Below are 18194 nucleotides of genomic sequence, written 5' to 3'. Positions count from 1 at the left end.
ATTTTCAATAATAGAGACAAAATCTCCAAGTACACTATCTAACCCATTCTCCATTCCCAGATTTGTTTTTAGACATAAACATACAGAATCCTGTCACTTAGAAGACCAAAAAGACTAAAGGTTCTCAGATGCACCCAATTAGAAGACCAAAAAGACTAAAGGTTCTCAGATGCACCCAACAACACTAGGAAACAGATGTAACTTGTGTCTGTGAAGAGAGATACTGATGGGATTCTCTATAGAGTGAAGTGGCTGAATTAAAAAAAAAAAAAAATCCCCCAAACTAGAAACTGCCTTCACTTAGTTACAGTAATTTTCTTCCCTGACTTGGTAATACTGCTACAGGACTTAATAAATGCTCATAACAGCTGTGAAGAATTTTTGTCTGGGCCAGTGAAGCATTGGATAAGATTTCTTGAGAGACTTTGATCTTGCATGTTAAAATAAATACAGTGAATTAGAGACAATCACAATGGCTACTTACCGCTAGTAATTCATCATCTTAAACATCTTGCCATCACTACCCATGAGCATCTCCAGTACTAAGTTACACTGGAGAGATTATCTAAAAACCTTATTTTTTAGGCTAGATTCTTTCATGACATTTATTTTGCTTCCTAAAATTTCTAGGATTGCTTCCTAATTTATTCCTAGGTATACTTACCTTTACAAGTAAGTAAAAAGTTGTCTTTTTAAAATGTAATATTTTAGCAGGCACTAAGGATCTCGAAAGTAATAACTAAAAGGCACTTCTCTTTAAAGGCACTGTGTCTTGGTTTGAAAGACAAGTGTCTGCTAAGGAAGGCAAGAGCCTCTCTTGAAATGGAAAAATGTAAACCCCCCTCTCTCCAAATTATTATAATTTTGAAATTAAGGAGCTCTCAGGCAAAGACATGGGAATAACAGTTCTTCACTAGGAAAATGAAAATAAAAGTACAGTAATACAAAACAACAAAACACTGACAGAGTCAGAATCCAACTCAACACCCTGTCAGTCAGGGTGCTGGTAGCAGTCCCATTAAATGTTGGTTGCAGTCCCCCTGGAGTGGCAAATGTGGTTCTGTTGGAGCAGTGCTCCTGTAGAAGGGTGCAGTTTTCCTCCAAAGGTCCAGCGATGATATAGAAGTACAGTAATTTCACGAATACAAGCCGCACCAATTTGACCAAAATTTTGGTGGAAACCCGGAAGTGCGGCTAATATTCCGGGGCGGCTAATCTATTAACAAAATTCTAAAAGCTGCCAACACGGAAGTGAGAGCCCGCGGCAGCCCCAAGCCAAGCTGGAGCCCGGCCGGCCCCGGCAGAGGTGGGAAAGCCTGGCAGAGGCGGGGCCAGCAGTGTGGGGGCGGGCGGCAGAGCCTGAGCCAGCATGGCGGGGGAGCCCGGGAGAACTGGGGCTAGCAGTGCAGGGGAGCATGGCACAAGCAGGAAGGCTGGCGGGTGGGGCTGCCTGGCAGCGGGGGAAGCCCAGCAGAATCGGGGCCAGCAGCGTGGGGGAGCCCGGCGGTGCGGGGGCCTGCAGTGCCGGCCAGGGCGAGGAAACGCGGCGGCGGTGCAGACGGGAGGGGGCGGCCGGCGAGCCTGGTGGCGGCGGCGGCAGCCCTGCCGGCGGGGCGAGCGAAAGCGGCGCTCGCGAAGCGCCGCCGCCGCTCGCGAAGCGCCGCCGCCGTTCGCGGAAGCGCCGCCGCTCGCGAAGCGCCGCCGCCGCTCACGGAAGCGCCGCCGCTCGCGGAAGCGCCGCTCGCGAAGCGCCGCCGCCGCTCGCGGAAGCGCCGCCGCTCGCGGAAGCGCCGCCGCCGCTCGCGAAGCGCCGCCGCCGCTCGCGGAAGCGCCGCCGCTCGCGGAAGCGCCGCCGCTCGCGAAAGCGCCGCTCGCGAAGCGCCGTCGCCGCTCGCGAAGTGCCGCCGCCGCTCGCGAAGCGCCGCCGCTCGCGAAAGCGCCGCCGCCGCTCGCGAAAGCGCCGCGGGGCGGGCGCGGCGCTCGCGAACGCGGCGCTCGCGAGGCGCGGTGCAGGGCGAGCGAAAGCGGCAGCGGGGCGGGCGGCGAGCCCGGCGGCGGCAGCCCTGCCAGCCGGGCGAGCGAACGCGGCAGCGGGGCGGTGCTGACGGGAGAGGGGGGCCAGCGAGCCCGGCGGCGGCGGCAGCACCAGCCGGCCAGCCCCGCCGAGCCGTGGCGCTGAGCTGGGCCACCCGGCCCCGTCGGCAACCATGAGCGGGCCGAGCCTTCCTGGCCCCGCCCCGAGCCAGTAAAGCCCGCTATGCCGCGATCCTGTTACTAATTGGCCAATTTGTGAAAGCTGCGCACGGATTCTCGCGACGAACGAAAGTGCGGCTAATATTCGGGGTGCGGCTTATCTATTGACAAAGACAGCAACATTGTCGAGGCACCGGGGGTGCGGCTTATAATCCGTGCGGCTTGTATTCGTGAAACTACTGTATCTGGTTTTCCTCTGGAATCCAGTGGAAAAAGGCTGCTCTGATGTTCCAAATACCAGATTTTATCTTGGTAGGAAATGCCTGGCTCCTCCCCCTGGGTGGAGCATCTCACAATGGGATAATGTAATTTTATCAGTCATGCAGTGGGACTCCATGGGCTATTAACAGACAATATCTTCCTGGAGGAATGATGGGTCATGGAAAAGAACACTGCCTCACCTGGTATTAACCGATGGTGATAGAATACATACTTTTGGTCACATCCTGTATTTCAACCCAAGACACACTGCAAAGCAATTTCTATAAAATAGCTTTCTAATAAAATGTGTTTTAAAGATATGGGTAATATAGAAAGCCCTGAATGCAAAAGCATGGAATAGATGGCATTAAAACTAGCCATTAACTACCAGATCACAATAAAAATGAACAGTAATTACCATAGGCAAGTTGACTCATGTGGTGAACAGCACTGTTTGCTCCAGAGTTCTGTTGTGCTGGCATGCAGCTTTGTGTGGACAGTCTGTTGTCTCCATGGTCCATCATCATTGCTTCATCCTCTTCCTCAGTCTTCACACATACATAATCTATTGGCAGATGCAGAAAGAGAAACAGATAAGACTGCAGGCCATTCGGCATATCAGGTGACAACTGTAGTGCCTATATCAAACCTAGCATTATCTCAATTGTACCACAGGCTGTTAAAAATTTGGCTTCACTTTAGCATCTAAATTCAAAGTCACTTTTAAACACAGACACTAAGGTTTTAACACACACTAGAATGAAAACAGCTTACTATTGTTTAGTTGGTGGGATTTCTGAAATTATTCAGTACCCAGTTCTCCTTAAAGTATCCAGCTTCAACAGGAATTAGTTATAAGCCAGTAACAAGCACTTCTAGAAACTCCACGGTTTACATATTCAAGTGTATGAAAAAAAAGTATTAATTTGGTCTTGAAATCTTATTTTCGCAATTAAGACTTGCTTAATGCACTTGAAACAAATCAGTCTACAAACTCTAACTGTATACTTGGTATTCAGATCAATCCAAACATTGGCTCCCAATGCAACACTGTGCAGAAACACTGAATGGCAAATCTCCAGAACCAGACTTTTTTCCAATTAAACACACTACATCAAGAGAAAAATGTTTCAGGATAACTTATTGTAATTATTTTTGCTAGATCCAGTGTTTTTTATGGGATCGGGGAGGGAGGGGAATTTATTTTTGCTGAAACAAATTAATGGAAGAACCTTATCAAGTTAGGAAACAAAACTTAAATTCAGCCAGCACACATGCACGAGACTTTAACTACGTGTAACACAAGCTGTATTTTCCACAGGGTGTCTGCTCTATTTAGTGCATGGGATGGACTGAAATCCAGGAATGAATCAGAACTGTATGAGTGGAACAGCAATCTGGGTCTCCACGCTCACATAATCAGTTCACTTCAAAGCCTGCTGTCTTCCAATTTCTTAAAGAGACCAAAAGGTAAGAATGAAGTTGAATTCCACAGGTCATATAGTCTTCCCTCTGGCCAATACTACCATCTAATTCAAAAGACATGATACAGTAGGGTTTGGCTGTCATCGGATTAAGAAACTGATGATCTGTTCAGAAACATCCATCGACTGTCACACAGTCAAGAGCTTTGTTTATAGGTGTAAACAAAGCCAAAAAACTACCTGGGGCAGAGCTGACCTGTACAAAGGAGTTTAGCTGCAGACACACTCTAGGATATGCTGCTTAGGCTACGAACAACAGAACAGTTTTGGCCAGCTGTATAAAAGTAAACAACAAGCTTACTCATGAGCTTAATTTAGGTGCAGCTTTTAGCAAAACACTTCAGTGATATTCGCTGACTGAAGTTCATAGCAGGCTACCATGAGTTATTAGCATGTGCTGAATTATTTAACTGCCTCACAGGCACAAATTTTTTTGTTGACAATCATTTAGGACTCTACCTACTTTGGGAAAGAATTAATGAAGAGTCAGTAAAAGTGCATCTGCATCAAAGCAGGAGGGATGAGAATCCTCTCTGCCAATTTTTCCAACCAGGATGCCAGATTAGTGCACGGTCTGACAAATGCCCTACTTACAGCTGGGTCTCTGCTGTGTCCTGCAATCATCTTTCAATCCCTAACCAGACAAAGCAACGTAAATTGTATGCTATTTATGCAATCCTAAAAAGCACAGAATTTACCTGTATATTCATAATCTTTGCCACAGATCTCATTCCTCACTCAAATAACACAAGCAAAACAACCTAACCTCATCAGCAACTACATCACTCCAATCTGCAGCAAACAGAGTGATGAGTACAGAAGAGGGGAGATTTTGTGCAACTAGCACATAGCAAGGACATGGCAATGTCAAAGCAGTTCCAAATGGACAAGAGGAAGGCCATTATGATCAGAATTCAGGAGACCTTCTACAACTAGTAGATACTGAAAGCAAGGCTCAGTCTTCCATACCCTCCACCACCCTCCCTTAAACCAAAATCAAAATTTCAACAGTGCAGGGGACTCTGAGCAGAAAGTGTTTCCAAAGCCTGCAGCTACAGCAACTCGCAGTTGGAGAACAAACATAAACCAAACAGGAAAATACAGAAAGGAAAACCACCTCAATTAAAAAAAGAAAACCTACAACACATTTCTACAATGGTGTGGAAGCAATGCAATAGGCAGTAATCTCACGTTTTAATGTCAGGTGATGGCCAGGATCCTCCTCATCCCCTGGTTTTTTAATTTCCATCGTCCTTTGCTGAATGTGGCTGCTTTCACACACAGAAAGGAAATGATTCTGTCTTCAGAATAGCACTTCTACATGAACAGTCAATAAACTTGGAGATTAAAATACACCACCCATTTCCAGGAAGGCTTATTAAGATGACTGGTCACATTGCAACAACAAGAAAAGCAACTCCAAGAATGTAGACTCACCTGCTCTATACCAACCCCTTTCTCCTTTCCCTAATGCATTCTAGTTGCCTGGTCCCCAAAGTCAGTGGACAAACGTAAATGTATTTGCTGTAGATTTGACTACATTCATCAGCAAGAGGAATATATATGTGATTAAAACTATTTTGCTTATAAGAATGTTGAGGATTAAACAAAGCTTACTTATAGAATATTAGAATATGGAATATTATTCATACCTTCAAAAACTTATGACAATAAAAAAATCCAGCTATTTCTCTACAATCTAAAAGACTGCAACTCAGTCCTCTAAGCAATTGTCCTAGTTTGGAAGACACATGTTTGCTAAGAAAGGCAGGAGCTTCTCTTTGAAATGGAGAATGTAAACCCCCTCCCTCCAAATTATTATAATTTTGAAATCAAGGGGTTTTCAGGCAAAAATATGGGAATTAGGAATAACAGTTCTTTTCTAGGGAAATTAAAATAGAAATACAGTACTACAGAGAAACAAACCCCAAACCCTGACAAAGTCAGAGTACAACCTGACAGGCAGGATGTTGGTAGCAGTCCCATTAAATGGTGGCTGCAATCTTCTTGCAGCGACAGATGTGGCTCATTTCAAGCAGTGATTTTGTAGAAGCTGCAGTTTCCCACCGGAGGTCCAGTGATGATGTGGAGAAATCCCGTTTCCCTCTGGAGTCCAGTGAAGAAAGTGTCCCAAAACCTCTGTTTTATCTTGGTAAGAAATGTTGGGCTGTTCCCCCTGGCTGGAGCAACTTTTAATGGGATGCAGTAATTTTATCAGTCACACAGTGGGACTCAATGGGCCATTAGCAGACAATGACTCCATGAAGGAAGGATGGGTTGTGAAAAGATAAAGAACAATGCCCTCCCTGGCTTCAATGGATGGGCCATTAGCAGAATATCTGCCATGGAGATAAGGATCACTGCCCCCACCCTCAACAGATGGTGACAGAATAGATACCTTTGATCACACCCTGTATTGTAACCCAAGACAGCAATTCTAAGTATTTCTGATGCTTCCTTAAAGTGCCAGGAATAGAGAATATTACATACAGTAGTTTCACGAATACAAGCCGCACGGATTATAAGCCGCACCCCCGGTGCCTCGACAATGTTGCTGTCTTTGTCAATAGATAAGCCGCACCCCGAATATTAGCCGCACTTTCGTTCGTCGCGAGAATCCGTGCGCAGCTTTCACAAATTGGCCAATTAGTAAGAGGATCGCGGCATAGCGGGCTTTACTGGCTCGGGGCGGGGCCAGGCAGGCTCGGCCCGCTCATGGTTGCCGACGGGGCCGGGTGGCCCAGCTCAGCGCCACGGCTCGGCGGGGCTGGCCGGGTGGTGCTGCTGCCGCCGCCGCCGGGCTCGCTGGCCCCCCTCTCCCGTCAGCACCGCCCCGCTGCCGCGTTCGCTCGCCCGGCTGGCAGGGCTGCCGCCGCCGGGCTCGCCGTCCGCCCCGCTGCCGCTTTCGCTCGCCCCGCGCCGCGCCTCGCGAGCGCCGCGCCCGCCCCGCGGCGCTTTCGCGGCTCGCGGTTCGCGGCTCGCGGCGGCGCTTTCGCGGCTGGCGGCTCGCGGCTCGCGGTTCGCGGCTCGCGGTTCGCGGCTCGCGGTGGCGCGCTCGCGGCTCGCGGTTCGCGGCTCGCGGTTCGCGGCTCGCGGTTCGCGGTTCGCGGTTCGCGGCTCGCGGTTCGCGGCTCGCGGCTCGCGGCTCGCGGTTCGCGGCTCGCGGCTCGCGGCTGGCGGTTCGCGGCTCGCGGCGGCGCTTTCGCGGCTCGCGGTTCGCGGTTCGCGGTTCGCGGCTCGCGGTTCGCGGCTCGCGGTGGCGCGCTCGCGGCTCGCGGTTCGCGGCTCGCGGCTCGCGGTTCGCGGCTCGCGGCTCGCGGTTCGCGGCTCGCGGCTCGCGGCTCGCGGCGGCCCTTTCGCGGCTCGCGGTTCGCGGCTCGCGGCGGCGCTTTCGCGGCTCGCGGTTCGCGGCTCGCGGTTCGCGGCTCGCGGTTCGCGGCTGGCGGTTCGCGGCTCGCGGCTCGCGGTTCGCGGCTCGCGGTTCGCGGCTCGCGGCTCGCGGTTCGCGGCTCGCGGCTCGCGGCTCGCGGTTCGCGGCTCGCGGCGGCGCTTTCGCGGCTCGCGGTTCGCGGCTCGCGGCGGCGCTTTCGCGAGCGGCGGCGCTTTCGCTCGCCGAGCGGCGCTTTCGCGAGCGCCGCTTTCGCTCGCCCCGCCGGCAGGGCTGCCGCCGCCGCCACCAGGCTCGCCGGCCGCCCCCTCCCATCTGCACCGCCGCCGCGTTTCCTCGCCCTGGCCGGCACTGCAGGCCCCCGCACCGCCGGGCTCCCCCATGCTGCTGGCCCCGATTCTGCTGGGCTTCCCCCGCTGCCAGGCAGCCCCACCCGCCGGCCTTCCTGCTTCTGCCATGCTCCCCTGCACTGCTAGCCCCAGTTCTCCCGGGCTCCCCCGCCCTGCTGGCTCAGGCTCTGCCGCCCGCCCCCGACACTGCTGGCCCCGCCTCTGCCAGGCTTTCCCACCTCTGCCGGGGCCGGCCGGGCTCCAGCTTGGCTTGGGGCTGCCGCGGGCTCTCACTTCCGTGTTGGCAGCTTTTAGAATTTTGTTAATAGATTAGCCGCCCCGGAATATTAGCCGCACTTCCGGGTTTCCACCAAAATTTTGGTCAAATTGGTGCGGCTTGTATTCGTGAAATTACTGTACATACACAGCACCAAACAGTATGAAATACAACTCTGACTCTCAGGTTGAAACCACAAACTGCCAAATTCTATGAATTAATTTGTGCTCCCGAAAAAGGAAAAAAAAGAAAAAAAAAATAAAAGCCAACAAGTGTTTTTTACTTCTGACTCGGATAAAGATGCAACTGCTTTTATCATACCAAGTTAGCAATTTATATACATTAACTCACTCCACTGACAGAAAATTTCATGACATAGATGATATGATTAGATATTTCCAGTAAGTCTTGAAAGGAAATTATAAATGTAGAAACTGTGACGAAGGAAATATTTCAAGTTTAAATATTTCAAACATAGCTTTTACTGTGGACTACACGTCAGTAAGACTTACTAAATAGGCTGATTTATCCAATTGTTGTATCAAATTATCAGTTTAGGAGAAACCTGAATTTCTTTTTGAAAACTGAAGTAACAGTCATCTAAAATTAGAAAACATAACCAAACTAATTTCCTTTTTAGGTGCAATGATGCATACTCTGAGTTATATGATATGGGCTATGACTTAGGGTTTTCAGGAGAGCAGTAGGGTATGCTAAAAGCTTGAAGTTCATTAAAAAATGTGTATTGTACATAAAGACATTTATAGATGGAGCAGTCCAGTGAAACGGCCATATTAAAAGGCCAGGATTGGTGATCTTTTTAACTTCTAAGATCTGTAACTTCATAATTTAGAATTCTTTCATGAGGAGACCATCTTCACTTCTGCACAAAATCATCAGGATGAAGAATGTTAAAAGCACTTATACTTGAATTATTTGCACCCAAAAGCATCTAACTCTGTGCCTAACCCTGCATTATATTAAATTTCAGTTTTTTATGCAGCACCATGAAGCTAAGCATCACAAAGAATTTATTTCCAGTAACCAACAGAAAGATGTATTTAAAAGTAATTGGGACTTGAAAATGTGCTGGGATTAAACTTCAAAAAACACTAAAACCAAGCAAACAAATAACAAACTCGAACTCTTTCAAAAGGAGAATTGAAAGGAAAAGCATTAAAGCTCAAAAAACCCCCTCTTTAACAACTATGAATTCCATATCAAAATAAACCAAGCAAAGCAACCCCACCCAAACATATAAAGAATTTACCTGGTTTGCAACTAAGCCACACAAGGAGAGACACCTAGCCTTAACTTGGATCATAGTTAGATCCTGCGCTATTTATGTCATGACTTGTGTTAACACACAGAAAAAAGTGAACTAACACAAGGGAGACCCCAGGGACACCAGTGCCTTTCAGGGTTACTATCATCCCATCACAACTTTAAGTAGCCATTTGCCTATTAACTCAATCTCACTGTAGACATAACTGAGTTTTAAGCAGATTTGTGCATATTATGATGAGAGCTACAAGCACAGAAATACAACCAGATCTGATGCATCAGCTGAAGTCTGGAAACAAGATGACAGACTACCTTTTTTCTTTCCCAAGTATGTTGCTAATAAAATGCATCACATAAGCCAGTGGAATAAGAAAAGACTTTACTGAATCAAGCAATGAATGCTCCCACTTGTTGCAGAAACACAAATGTAAGTGACCATCAAGTACAGAATGGTAAAGGGAGGCTGACGAGAGAGATGGCTGAAAGCACCAATTAGTACTAAATCTACCTCAACCTCTACTACAGAGCTCCTGGAGACCTTCCTGCAAAATCACTAAAAACTTTTCACAGAAATCTGGTGGGTTTTCCTAATTTACTAAGAGTTCAGTTAGACACACTTCTCTATTTCTGCAAGCATTATCTCAACACATCCAGGTGCAACAGCTCTGTGTAAATCAAACTAGAATTTACAAAGATGGCTAAATACTGCACTCAGAAAAAAATGGTAGCACTCGCCTCAATCACATCCTTGAATTTACCACACTTCTGATAATTTTGTCCTTCTTTTAGATATGTTGTCAGGGGTCAGAGACACCAGAAGGCTCTACCAGAAATAAAATGCTTAACAACAGCCTCTGAACACTGAAACAGTTAATTTAGAATGCTGCTGTCAGAATTTTCAACAAACTAAGACAACAGAAATGAATGTTAAGCTTATACAAACCAATTATTATGGAGAGAAGCAAAATAATAAAATCAAATTTCCTGCACCTTTACATGTCATATTTACATCACTGAGATGATAAAACTACTGAAAGTCAAGGTGTAAAACCACTCTCACACAAAGATCTTCGGTGTTTACTAAGATTGGAGCTCATACTGCACCTTTTGTTTAAGCAATATTATTAATAGCATATCTTTTCTATTGCCAAAGATTTGTACAGGCTTAGTATTTACTAGGATTACTGAGTTACAGACAAGGCCAATCAGGAAACTGAAAAATTGAGGACTAAGGAGAAGGACCAACAAACACATCACAGCACGTTTATTTAATAAAGATTATATCACTGTTGCTATGCTCCCACCCTCCTGCACGTCAGTCCTACGCCTTTAATACATGTTGACACTTGCAGAACTCCACAGTGAACTGGCTATTTCCTAACCAGAAAAGCTCCTTGAACAATGAAATCATACAAGAAAACTTGGCATCTGAGCACCAGACCTTCTCTAGAGAGTAGGTCTGTGACAGCAACAACCTAAACAGGCATAAACTAATCTGAGTCTGTAAGATTAACCTAATCTGATAAACAGCACTCCTCTGAAGGGCAAAGCGAAGCACGTAACTGGCAGAAATAGACCTGTTTTGGTCCAAAGTCAAGGTGTCTGAAATCTAAGACACTTAAGTTGAGCTGTGCCTTCTGAGAGACAACTCATTAGGTCAGGCTTCTCACTTTAGGAGCATCATTCATCTCTCCCTTACTCAGGTTTTGTATCTGAGTAACTGCAGCGCTGGGGAACCTGTCAAAGCCAACACCCTGCTGTTCCACAGCAAAGCCTCCCCAACATTTTGGCACTGTGCTCAGCTGCCATCTGAGGACTATGTTTTATAGATGAGTACTGCGGTGGTTGGCTCTCACAATTAAAGGATAAATATTGGGTGTACGTTAAGTTTCATGGCTGTGTACGTTGTTGTAATATATCCTCCCCTAGTACTCGTCTCCTCCCTCTGTGTGGTGGTCACAAGATAGCTTGGGGTAATCGGAGCATTTGGGGGGGGCCGGCTTGGTACTACACCCGACCTCCAATCAAGATGCAAGAAAGTGTCTCCACCGATGGACGGCAGAGAAGGGGTTAACTGACAAGACTCTGGGCGGGTCTAGGGGCATAAAAATCAGAGCATCCATTTTATAGGCGGGCACATGATAGTTTAATCCTGAGCTCTCAGCACTGCTCCTTCTCCTTGTTCAGTCTTTTGTTGTGCGTTTGTTCGGGTTTAATAAACCTATGACATTCTAAAAGTGAGCATCGTTTCTCACACTACGGAGAGCAAAAGCTTCCCCCACCATCAACACGAGAACTGCAGCAACCGAGCTGTGTCTGGGCCACACTGTTTCTAGGCACGAACCTCCCCGCGAGTCCTGCCCCGGGAACACAAGAGAATTCCCGAGGCGCGCCTCTCCGGAGCGCGCGGGGCCCGCACGGCCTAGGGGGCGAAGAGGCGCGGCCCCGCCCGCCATCAGCCGCGCCCCCGCGCCGCGAGACCCCGCCGGCGCTGACGCGGCGGCGACGGGCAGGAGCGGCAGCCAATGGCAGCGCCGGCCGCGCGGGAACGGGCGAATAGCGACGGGCGCGGTGGGCGTGGCCCGGCCGGCTCGGCAGCGAGCGTTGTGGCTGTGGCGAACGATGAGGGAGCGTTCCCCGCGCCCCGGCGGCGCCGCGTCCCACCCGTCCCCCGCGGCGCGGCGAGCCGCCCGGCAGGGAGCCTTACCCTCCTCGGACATAGCTTGCTGGGGCGGCCGAGCGCGGGGTCCTCTTCGGGCGGGCCGGGCGGCGGAGCGAGCCGGGGTTCGGACACGGGCAGGTGTGGCCGGAATGCGGCGTTGGAAACGGAAGCGGCTTCTCCGACGTGATTAAGAAACTGTTTCGGAGCACTGCGGCTGCGCGTTGGGCGCGGGGGCGCGCCCGAGAAACGGGAGCGCGGGGGAGGTGCCGCGGGCTCCTTCAGCGGCCGCGGTTTGCGGGCAGTAGTCCGTCAGCGAGCGAGCCAGCCAGCCGGGCAAACAGCCCGTCCGCTCCCGCAGCAGCAGCCAGCCAGCCAGCCACAGCCAGCCGGGCAAACAGCCGGTCCGGGCCCGCAGCAGCCACACAGCCAGCTCTCCCACTCCCTCAGTATCGGCCCGGCCGTCCGCTCCCTCAGCAACTCGCCCGCTCCCACAGCAACTCGTCTTTCCCGCAGCAGCCAGCCAGCCCGCTCTGGGGGCAGCCAGTCCGTCGGCGGGCTGTTTCCTCCAGTAACCTGCTGGAGTTACGCTGTCGGGCACGGCTGTCGAGTTACGGAAAATGCCCGAGCTTTCTCCGCGCCCCTCTCGGCTCCTTGGTGCTACCACGTTCCGTGCTAGCCGAGGCCACGCTGAGGGCAGCAAGCTCCAGCTCATGCAGATTTTTTTGGCCCTTGGGGCATGCATGGCTGTTGAGCTGTTCCCTGGGGTCCTGTGCGAGGGCAGAGCGTTTCACAGCTCCAGGTTTCAGGGTACAAACTTGTCTGGTTCTCTTAGCATACCAACAAATTGAGTTTTGGCAGCCTGCAGAGCCCCCTGTTTTTTTGATCTGGGGCTGGGGATCAGCAGCACCTGGAGATGCCCTGCCCAGATAGCCCATGAGTGTCCTCATGCTCCCCCCTGGAGGCACGGGTGTATCTGAGGGGGGGGGTATATATTCAGGGAGCGGTGGGAAGAATCAAAGAATTGGCTTGGAAAAGACAAACTTTGAGAGGATCCAGCCCAACCTATGACCTGACACCATGTTATCAACTACACCATGGCGCTAAGTTATATTAATCTTGTTTTAAAACACCTCCAGAGATGGTGACTCCACTGTTTTCCTGCGCAGCCCATTCCAATGTCCCAAATACAGTGACACATGTATGGGATGTGGGTGGTTATGGGAACTGATCTGCTCATAGCTTGGGGCAGCAAAGTTGCCTACGAATCCTACAGCTTTCAGGATCAAAGTGTTATAGATGAGTGGTGTGGTGATTGGCTCTCACAAATGAGGAATGGATGTTACGTATGTTAAAAGGAGTTTTGTTAAGGTTTAAAGTTCTTGGATGAGTGACTGTTGTAGGTTGTTTTTCAGCCCCTTTTCTATTCTCCCTTCAAAGCTCTCTTCTCCCATCTGTATTGTTGCCACCATACAATCCTGGTTGTCAGAGACGTGTGGGGGAGGGCGTGTACACATGTTCCGAGCATGAGGCAGCCAGGAATGGGGGAAGCTTGTCACTGGGCAGGAGGGAGCTTGGCATGACAACACCTCACCTCCAGTCAAGTGGGCAAGAAGGTCTCCACCAATGGACGGCAAAGAAGATATATAAGAAAAATGTTGGAATAAGTGTGACTGCTTATAAATACGTATTTGGCTGATGCAACATCAGATGAATAAAAGGCAGACCTGCCATTTTTTGGATGGGCCTCTGATGTTCAGCCACACTCTCAGCAGTGTCCCTTTTTTTGCTTTGGGCACATTTTGTTAGTTGTCAACAAAATTTTTATCACTCATTCCCATTTGGGGTCTGAGTCATTTATAACAAGGAAAGAAGCACTATGCAAGGCAAAAGAAAGGCAGTTCTGCAGGTTCAACCATGAGCTTTTAAAAAAAGTGAAGGAGACGTATGGAAAGTTCTGTTTAGGAAATGAATAAAAATCAGGGGAAGGGATGGATTGAGATGAATTGGGGAGGAACAAGACTATGGTGATAGCAAACGTTTTTCTAGCTTTTCTCTGGTGTTGCGGTGGTGAGTGGTGGTGGAGTGCCGTGACCTTCTGAGGAAGCGTCCTGAAAAGGACGTGTGAGAGGCACAGGCATGTCCTCGCTCCTGGGTGAAGTGAGCAGCTCTTTTGTGAGGCCCCGCTTCGGCCAGCGCAGGAGAGAGGGACGGCAGCCGCGTATGGAGCTCCAGCGCAAAGCTATATTGGTCTTCTTCCTCAGACAGTTCCAGGGACAAACTAGCTCAAGGGAGCTGAGGGAGTAGGGTTTATATAGGGGAGAAAGGGGGCGGGGTAGAGCAACTGGCGAATGAACTGAGGGCACAGGGGCGGTGCAACCAATTAACATAGAGCAGAGGGGCATACTGGGGAATAACTTTTCCATAACCATAATGACGAGGGAGTGCTTAAGGGCATTCCTTCCAGGGGAGGGGGGCAAGTTCTGTCCCAGGTGGGCCATCAACGTCCACACTCTGGGATATGTGCATACATGTGTTTATGGGGGTTTGAGTGCAGTAATGGGAGTCAGACACATCAGAGGGCCCATGCACCCATGGTGCAGTTCTGGAGTGTATGAGTGCTAATGAAGGTAAAACCGGATGGTCCAGCAAGAAGGGAGGTGGCCCCAGAGTCAGGGGTGTGTTTAAAGGTGGGACAACTTGCTACTGAGGACCAGGGAAATCCTGGCCAGGTGCTGGAGAGGCCATAGAGCTGAGGGAGTCTCAAGGCATGAGGGGAGCATGTGTCTAAGGGCAAAATCGAAGGGCTCTGCAGGATCCTGTGTGCCCTGGACAACACTGGGTCCAGGTGTCTCCTAAGTCTCCAGCTTGTGCTACTTTTCCAGAAGAACAAGAGTCTGTGAGCACGCTGCTTTCTGTAGCTGAAGCAAGAAGGCTTTGACAATAGGCTCCTCTTGATCAGGCCACCTGTACTAGACATCAATCACAAGATTCTCTTTGTTGCCTTTGTGTGCAGTTCTTACCCACAGGCTTTTGTGTTTCTTTTCTGATGATGGTAGCACCTTTGGTGCAACTGGACTTTTGTTCTCTTCAGCTTTTGGCTGGCTTTCCATGTGCAAAACCTCTTAACTCTTTTGCAGAGGGACCTGGGGGGATGAAGTGGGGGAAAAGGGTGTGGCTTGCTATCTCAAGCATGGACTACCCTCTCTTGCTCCTTTCTTTACAACTTTGATCTTTTTTTTCTGGTGGTTGCTACTGTCTCATGGAGGTCAGAGCTTGGTTCCATCAGTCTTATCTCTGTTTCTGACTCTCTAATACTCTTTAATTTTTATTTAATTGTAACTTTTAAAATTAACAATGAAAGCTGTTTTGCCTTGCATGGTGAAAGAAACACTATTTTGGAGTGTCTAATTCTTATCAAAGTAAGAAGATCTATTTCCAAACTACTCATCACTTTCTGTAACACTGTCTTCTGAGGAATCAAGCCATTCCTCAGCCTCTGCAGAAGTGAAATGCAATTTTGCAATATAAACTGGAAAGGGCTTATTTGGAGGCAGGTAAACCTGCCCCAGCTCTGCCCTGGAGGGATGTCCTGGAATGGGCTGTGATTAGCTTATCTCAGCTCTTCTGGAGAGATGCCCCTTAGGTGGGCACATCCTCCCTTTTCATGGTGAGCTATCCCAAAGGCTTCAGTTTTCCCACCATGCCTTAGTACCCATCTTTTGTAACCCATTGGTCTTTTCCCCGGTACCACCCTTGCTTTTCCTCATAAAAACCCCAGCCTCTGCCCAGTTCAGGTAGGGAGCTCTTGTCCCTGCCCACCTTCACGGAGTTGCTGGATAATAAAGGAACCTCTGTGGAGTTTGCTATATGACACTTCTGTCTCTCTGTCCGAGTCGACCTGGGATACCTTCGCAAGCAGAGCTGAAATCACTGAGCTGAAATCATTGAGAGCTGATTGCTTGCAGCCATAGGCTGCCCACCTTGCTGAGGTTTATCTGGTGGCAAGGAGACCTGCTGGAAGATCCCCTCAGAAGGCTGTCTCTTGCGGGACCCTCTCTCTGGGCAGGTTGCGACATTCTGGGTCATGGCAAGAGGCTGCCTGCTACAGTCCCCTCCCTACACTCCAACCTGCCTTGGCTAGTTCCAGGTCAGCGATGGGGTGGATTTAACATGGACAAAGCGAAAGACCAAGGAGGCTCTTCTTCCCAGGATAATCCAAGACTTGATTCTCGAATGACTTCCAGGGAAAGAGAGAGAGTCCATGGGAAAACTGGGGATTTTTCAAACCTCCGCAAGGGGTGGAGGAACCCCAGACCACAGCCAATCAGGTGCAGCTGGGGGCGTTTAAACCATATAGACCATGGGGGAACCACAGGAGAAACCATTTCAGTGCCAAATATAAACCAAATAATGAAATACAACAAGCCCCACCTGTGAGGTTCTAACCTCTGGTACTCTTGACGCATCACTTTGTGTCAGGTTATCTTAAATGAGCTAAGCAGCAGGTGTGAGGTTAAGACCTCTGGTGCTCTCTACATACCAACTTTGTTGGGTTATCTTAAAGGATTAAAGCAGCTAATAATTGCTAAAATGCTGTTTATTACAAAACCGCATCAGTTTCAAAAGGCACAGTCATAGACATCAAAGTCCATGCTACGTTTTGGTATAAAGTCTCAAATGGAAGCAGGAGCCACTCTTGGGGGTCCCGGTGAGCGCTGCTGTTGCTGCTGGAGCTCCTGTCTTTTTCTTGGGTGTTGATGATGCTGGCAAGCGAAACAAGGCAGAGCAAAATAGAAAAGCAATGGCAAAAGCAGTGGTAAAAGCAAATGGTATAAAACAAATGGCATAAAGCAACAGCTCTCCCCAATAAGTACTCTTATATAGGATTTTTCCAAGAAGTTAACACATAAACTCGGACCACTATTTGTTAGCTTATTAGAATTCTAATTTCATAACACGCTAGAATACGTATAAACTACGCATAAAACCTGTCTTGTTCTATCTGAAATATGTAAGCAATATTCTCAACTGTCGCCGTTCGGATAAAAGCCAAAGCGATGGCAAATGAAATGGGTATAAATGACTTTAAAGCAGGGCTGTCTTGGTGCTTCCATTTCCTGAAACAGCGGCAGCTCTCTATCTGTACAAGGACGATGGTTTTTCAGGAGCTGCCAGTGGATTACGAGGAAAAGTTAGCCAGTTTCTGGAGTTACTGAAAAAGCAAGATCTCTGAAAAAAATATACAGGCCAGCCACATCATCAACATGGATGAGGTCCCCCTCACCTTTGATATGCCGCTGACCCGAACTGTTGAGAGAACTGGAACGTCAACGGTAGCAATTCGCACCATAGGAAATGAATAGACATAATTTACTGTAGTTCTTAGTGTTTTGTCAAATGGGCAGAAATTACCCCCAATGGTAAGTTTTAAAAGAAAAACGTTGCCTAAAGAAACACTTCCAGCTGGAATAATTGTTGAAGTGAATCCGAAAGGCTGGATGGATGAAGAGATGATGAAGAATAGGCTATCAGTAGTTTACGTTCACAGACTAGATAGATTTTTTCGTGCATTGCTGGCATTGTTGGTTCACGACTCCATGCGTGCCCACAAAACAGAAAGTATGAAAGCCCTGGTGAAAAAGACGAACTCAGAGCTTGCTGTAGTACTGGGTGGTTTCACCAAAGAAGTGCAGCCATTGGACCCAAGTGTCATTTGTTCCTTCAAGGCAAAACTGCAAATTATGTAGGAAAACTGGATGGTGGAAGGAGAACACTCCTTCGCTGTGTGCCAGTGGATAGTGGATGCCTGGCATAAAGTATCCGCCAGAATTATCATCCGAGGATTCGCGAAGGCCGACATCATTCCTGGACTGACCAGCGATGGCATTGAGGGTACCGAAACCGATGATTCTGACGGTGAAGATACGGGCGATATGGGTTTGGGTTTGCTGGATGCTGCCATCGCCCAACTGATGATTTCCGATACGGAGGATGAAGAGTTCGAAGGTTTAATGGAAGATGAATAGAACCAACTGAAAAATAAAGCTGTTAGAAAGTTTCACAAAAATGATTTTTCTCTATATTTTTTTTAGTGTTTTGATTCTTTTTAGGGTGCGTTTAAAGGCTACGCTAATACGTTGCAAAGGTTTGCAAATTGAGCACCCGCCCATAAACCCACGATTGTGCGATTCTTTCTGTATACTTTTTTCCGTTGCAAAGGTTTGCAAATTGATTACTTGCCCGTAAACCTGCGTTTGTGCGATTCTTTCTGTGTACTTTTTCCGTTGCAAAGGTTTGGAAATTAAGCACCTGCCCA

The 18194-nt window shown here is 48.8% G+C and overlaps 1 protein-coding gene across 1 annotated transcript in view; it reads right to left on the bottom strand.

Moving 5' to 3' along the window:
- The window catches only part of BEND2 (BEN domain containing 2), a 34423-nt gene extending 16541 nt beyond the window's left edge, over window positions 1–17882 (bottom strand). The window contains exons 1-2 of the mRNA XM_033053054.1: window positions 11924–17882; window positions 2873–3019 (exon numbers count right to left, since the gene is read on the bottom strand). Of these exons, the coding sequence (XP_032908945.1) occupies window positions 2873–3019; window positions 11924–11936 (160 nt within the window). The 5' untranslated portion in view covers window positions 11937–17882. The remainder of the gene's footprint in view (window positions 1–2872; window positions 3020–11923) is intronic.
- Window positions 17883–18194: the final 312 nt, after the last annotated feature.

Source organism: Catharus ustulatus, chromosome 2 (assembly GCF_009819885.2).
Source record: "Catharus ustulatus isolate bCatUst1 chromosome 2, bCatUst1.pri.v2, whole genome shotgun sequence".
Classification (NCBI taxonomy): Eukaryota; Metazoa; Chordata; class Aves; order Passeriformes; family Turdidae; genus Catharus; species Catharus ustulatus.
This window is presented reverse-complemented; position numbering and strand designations above follow the sequence as displayed.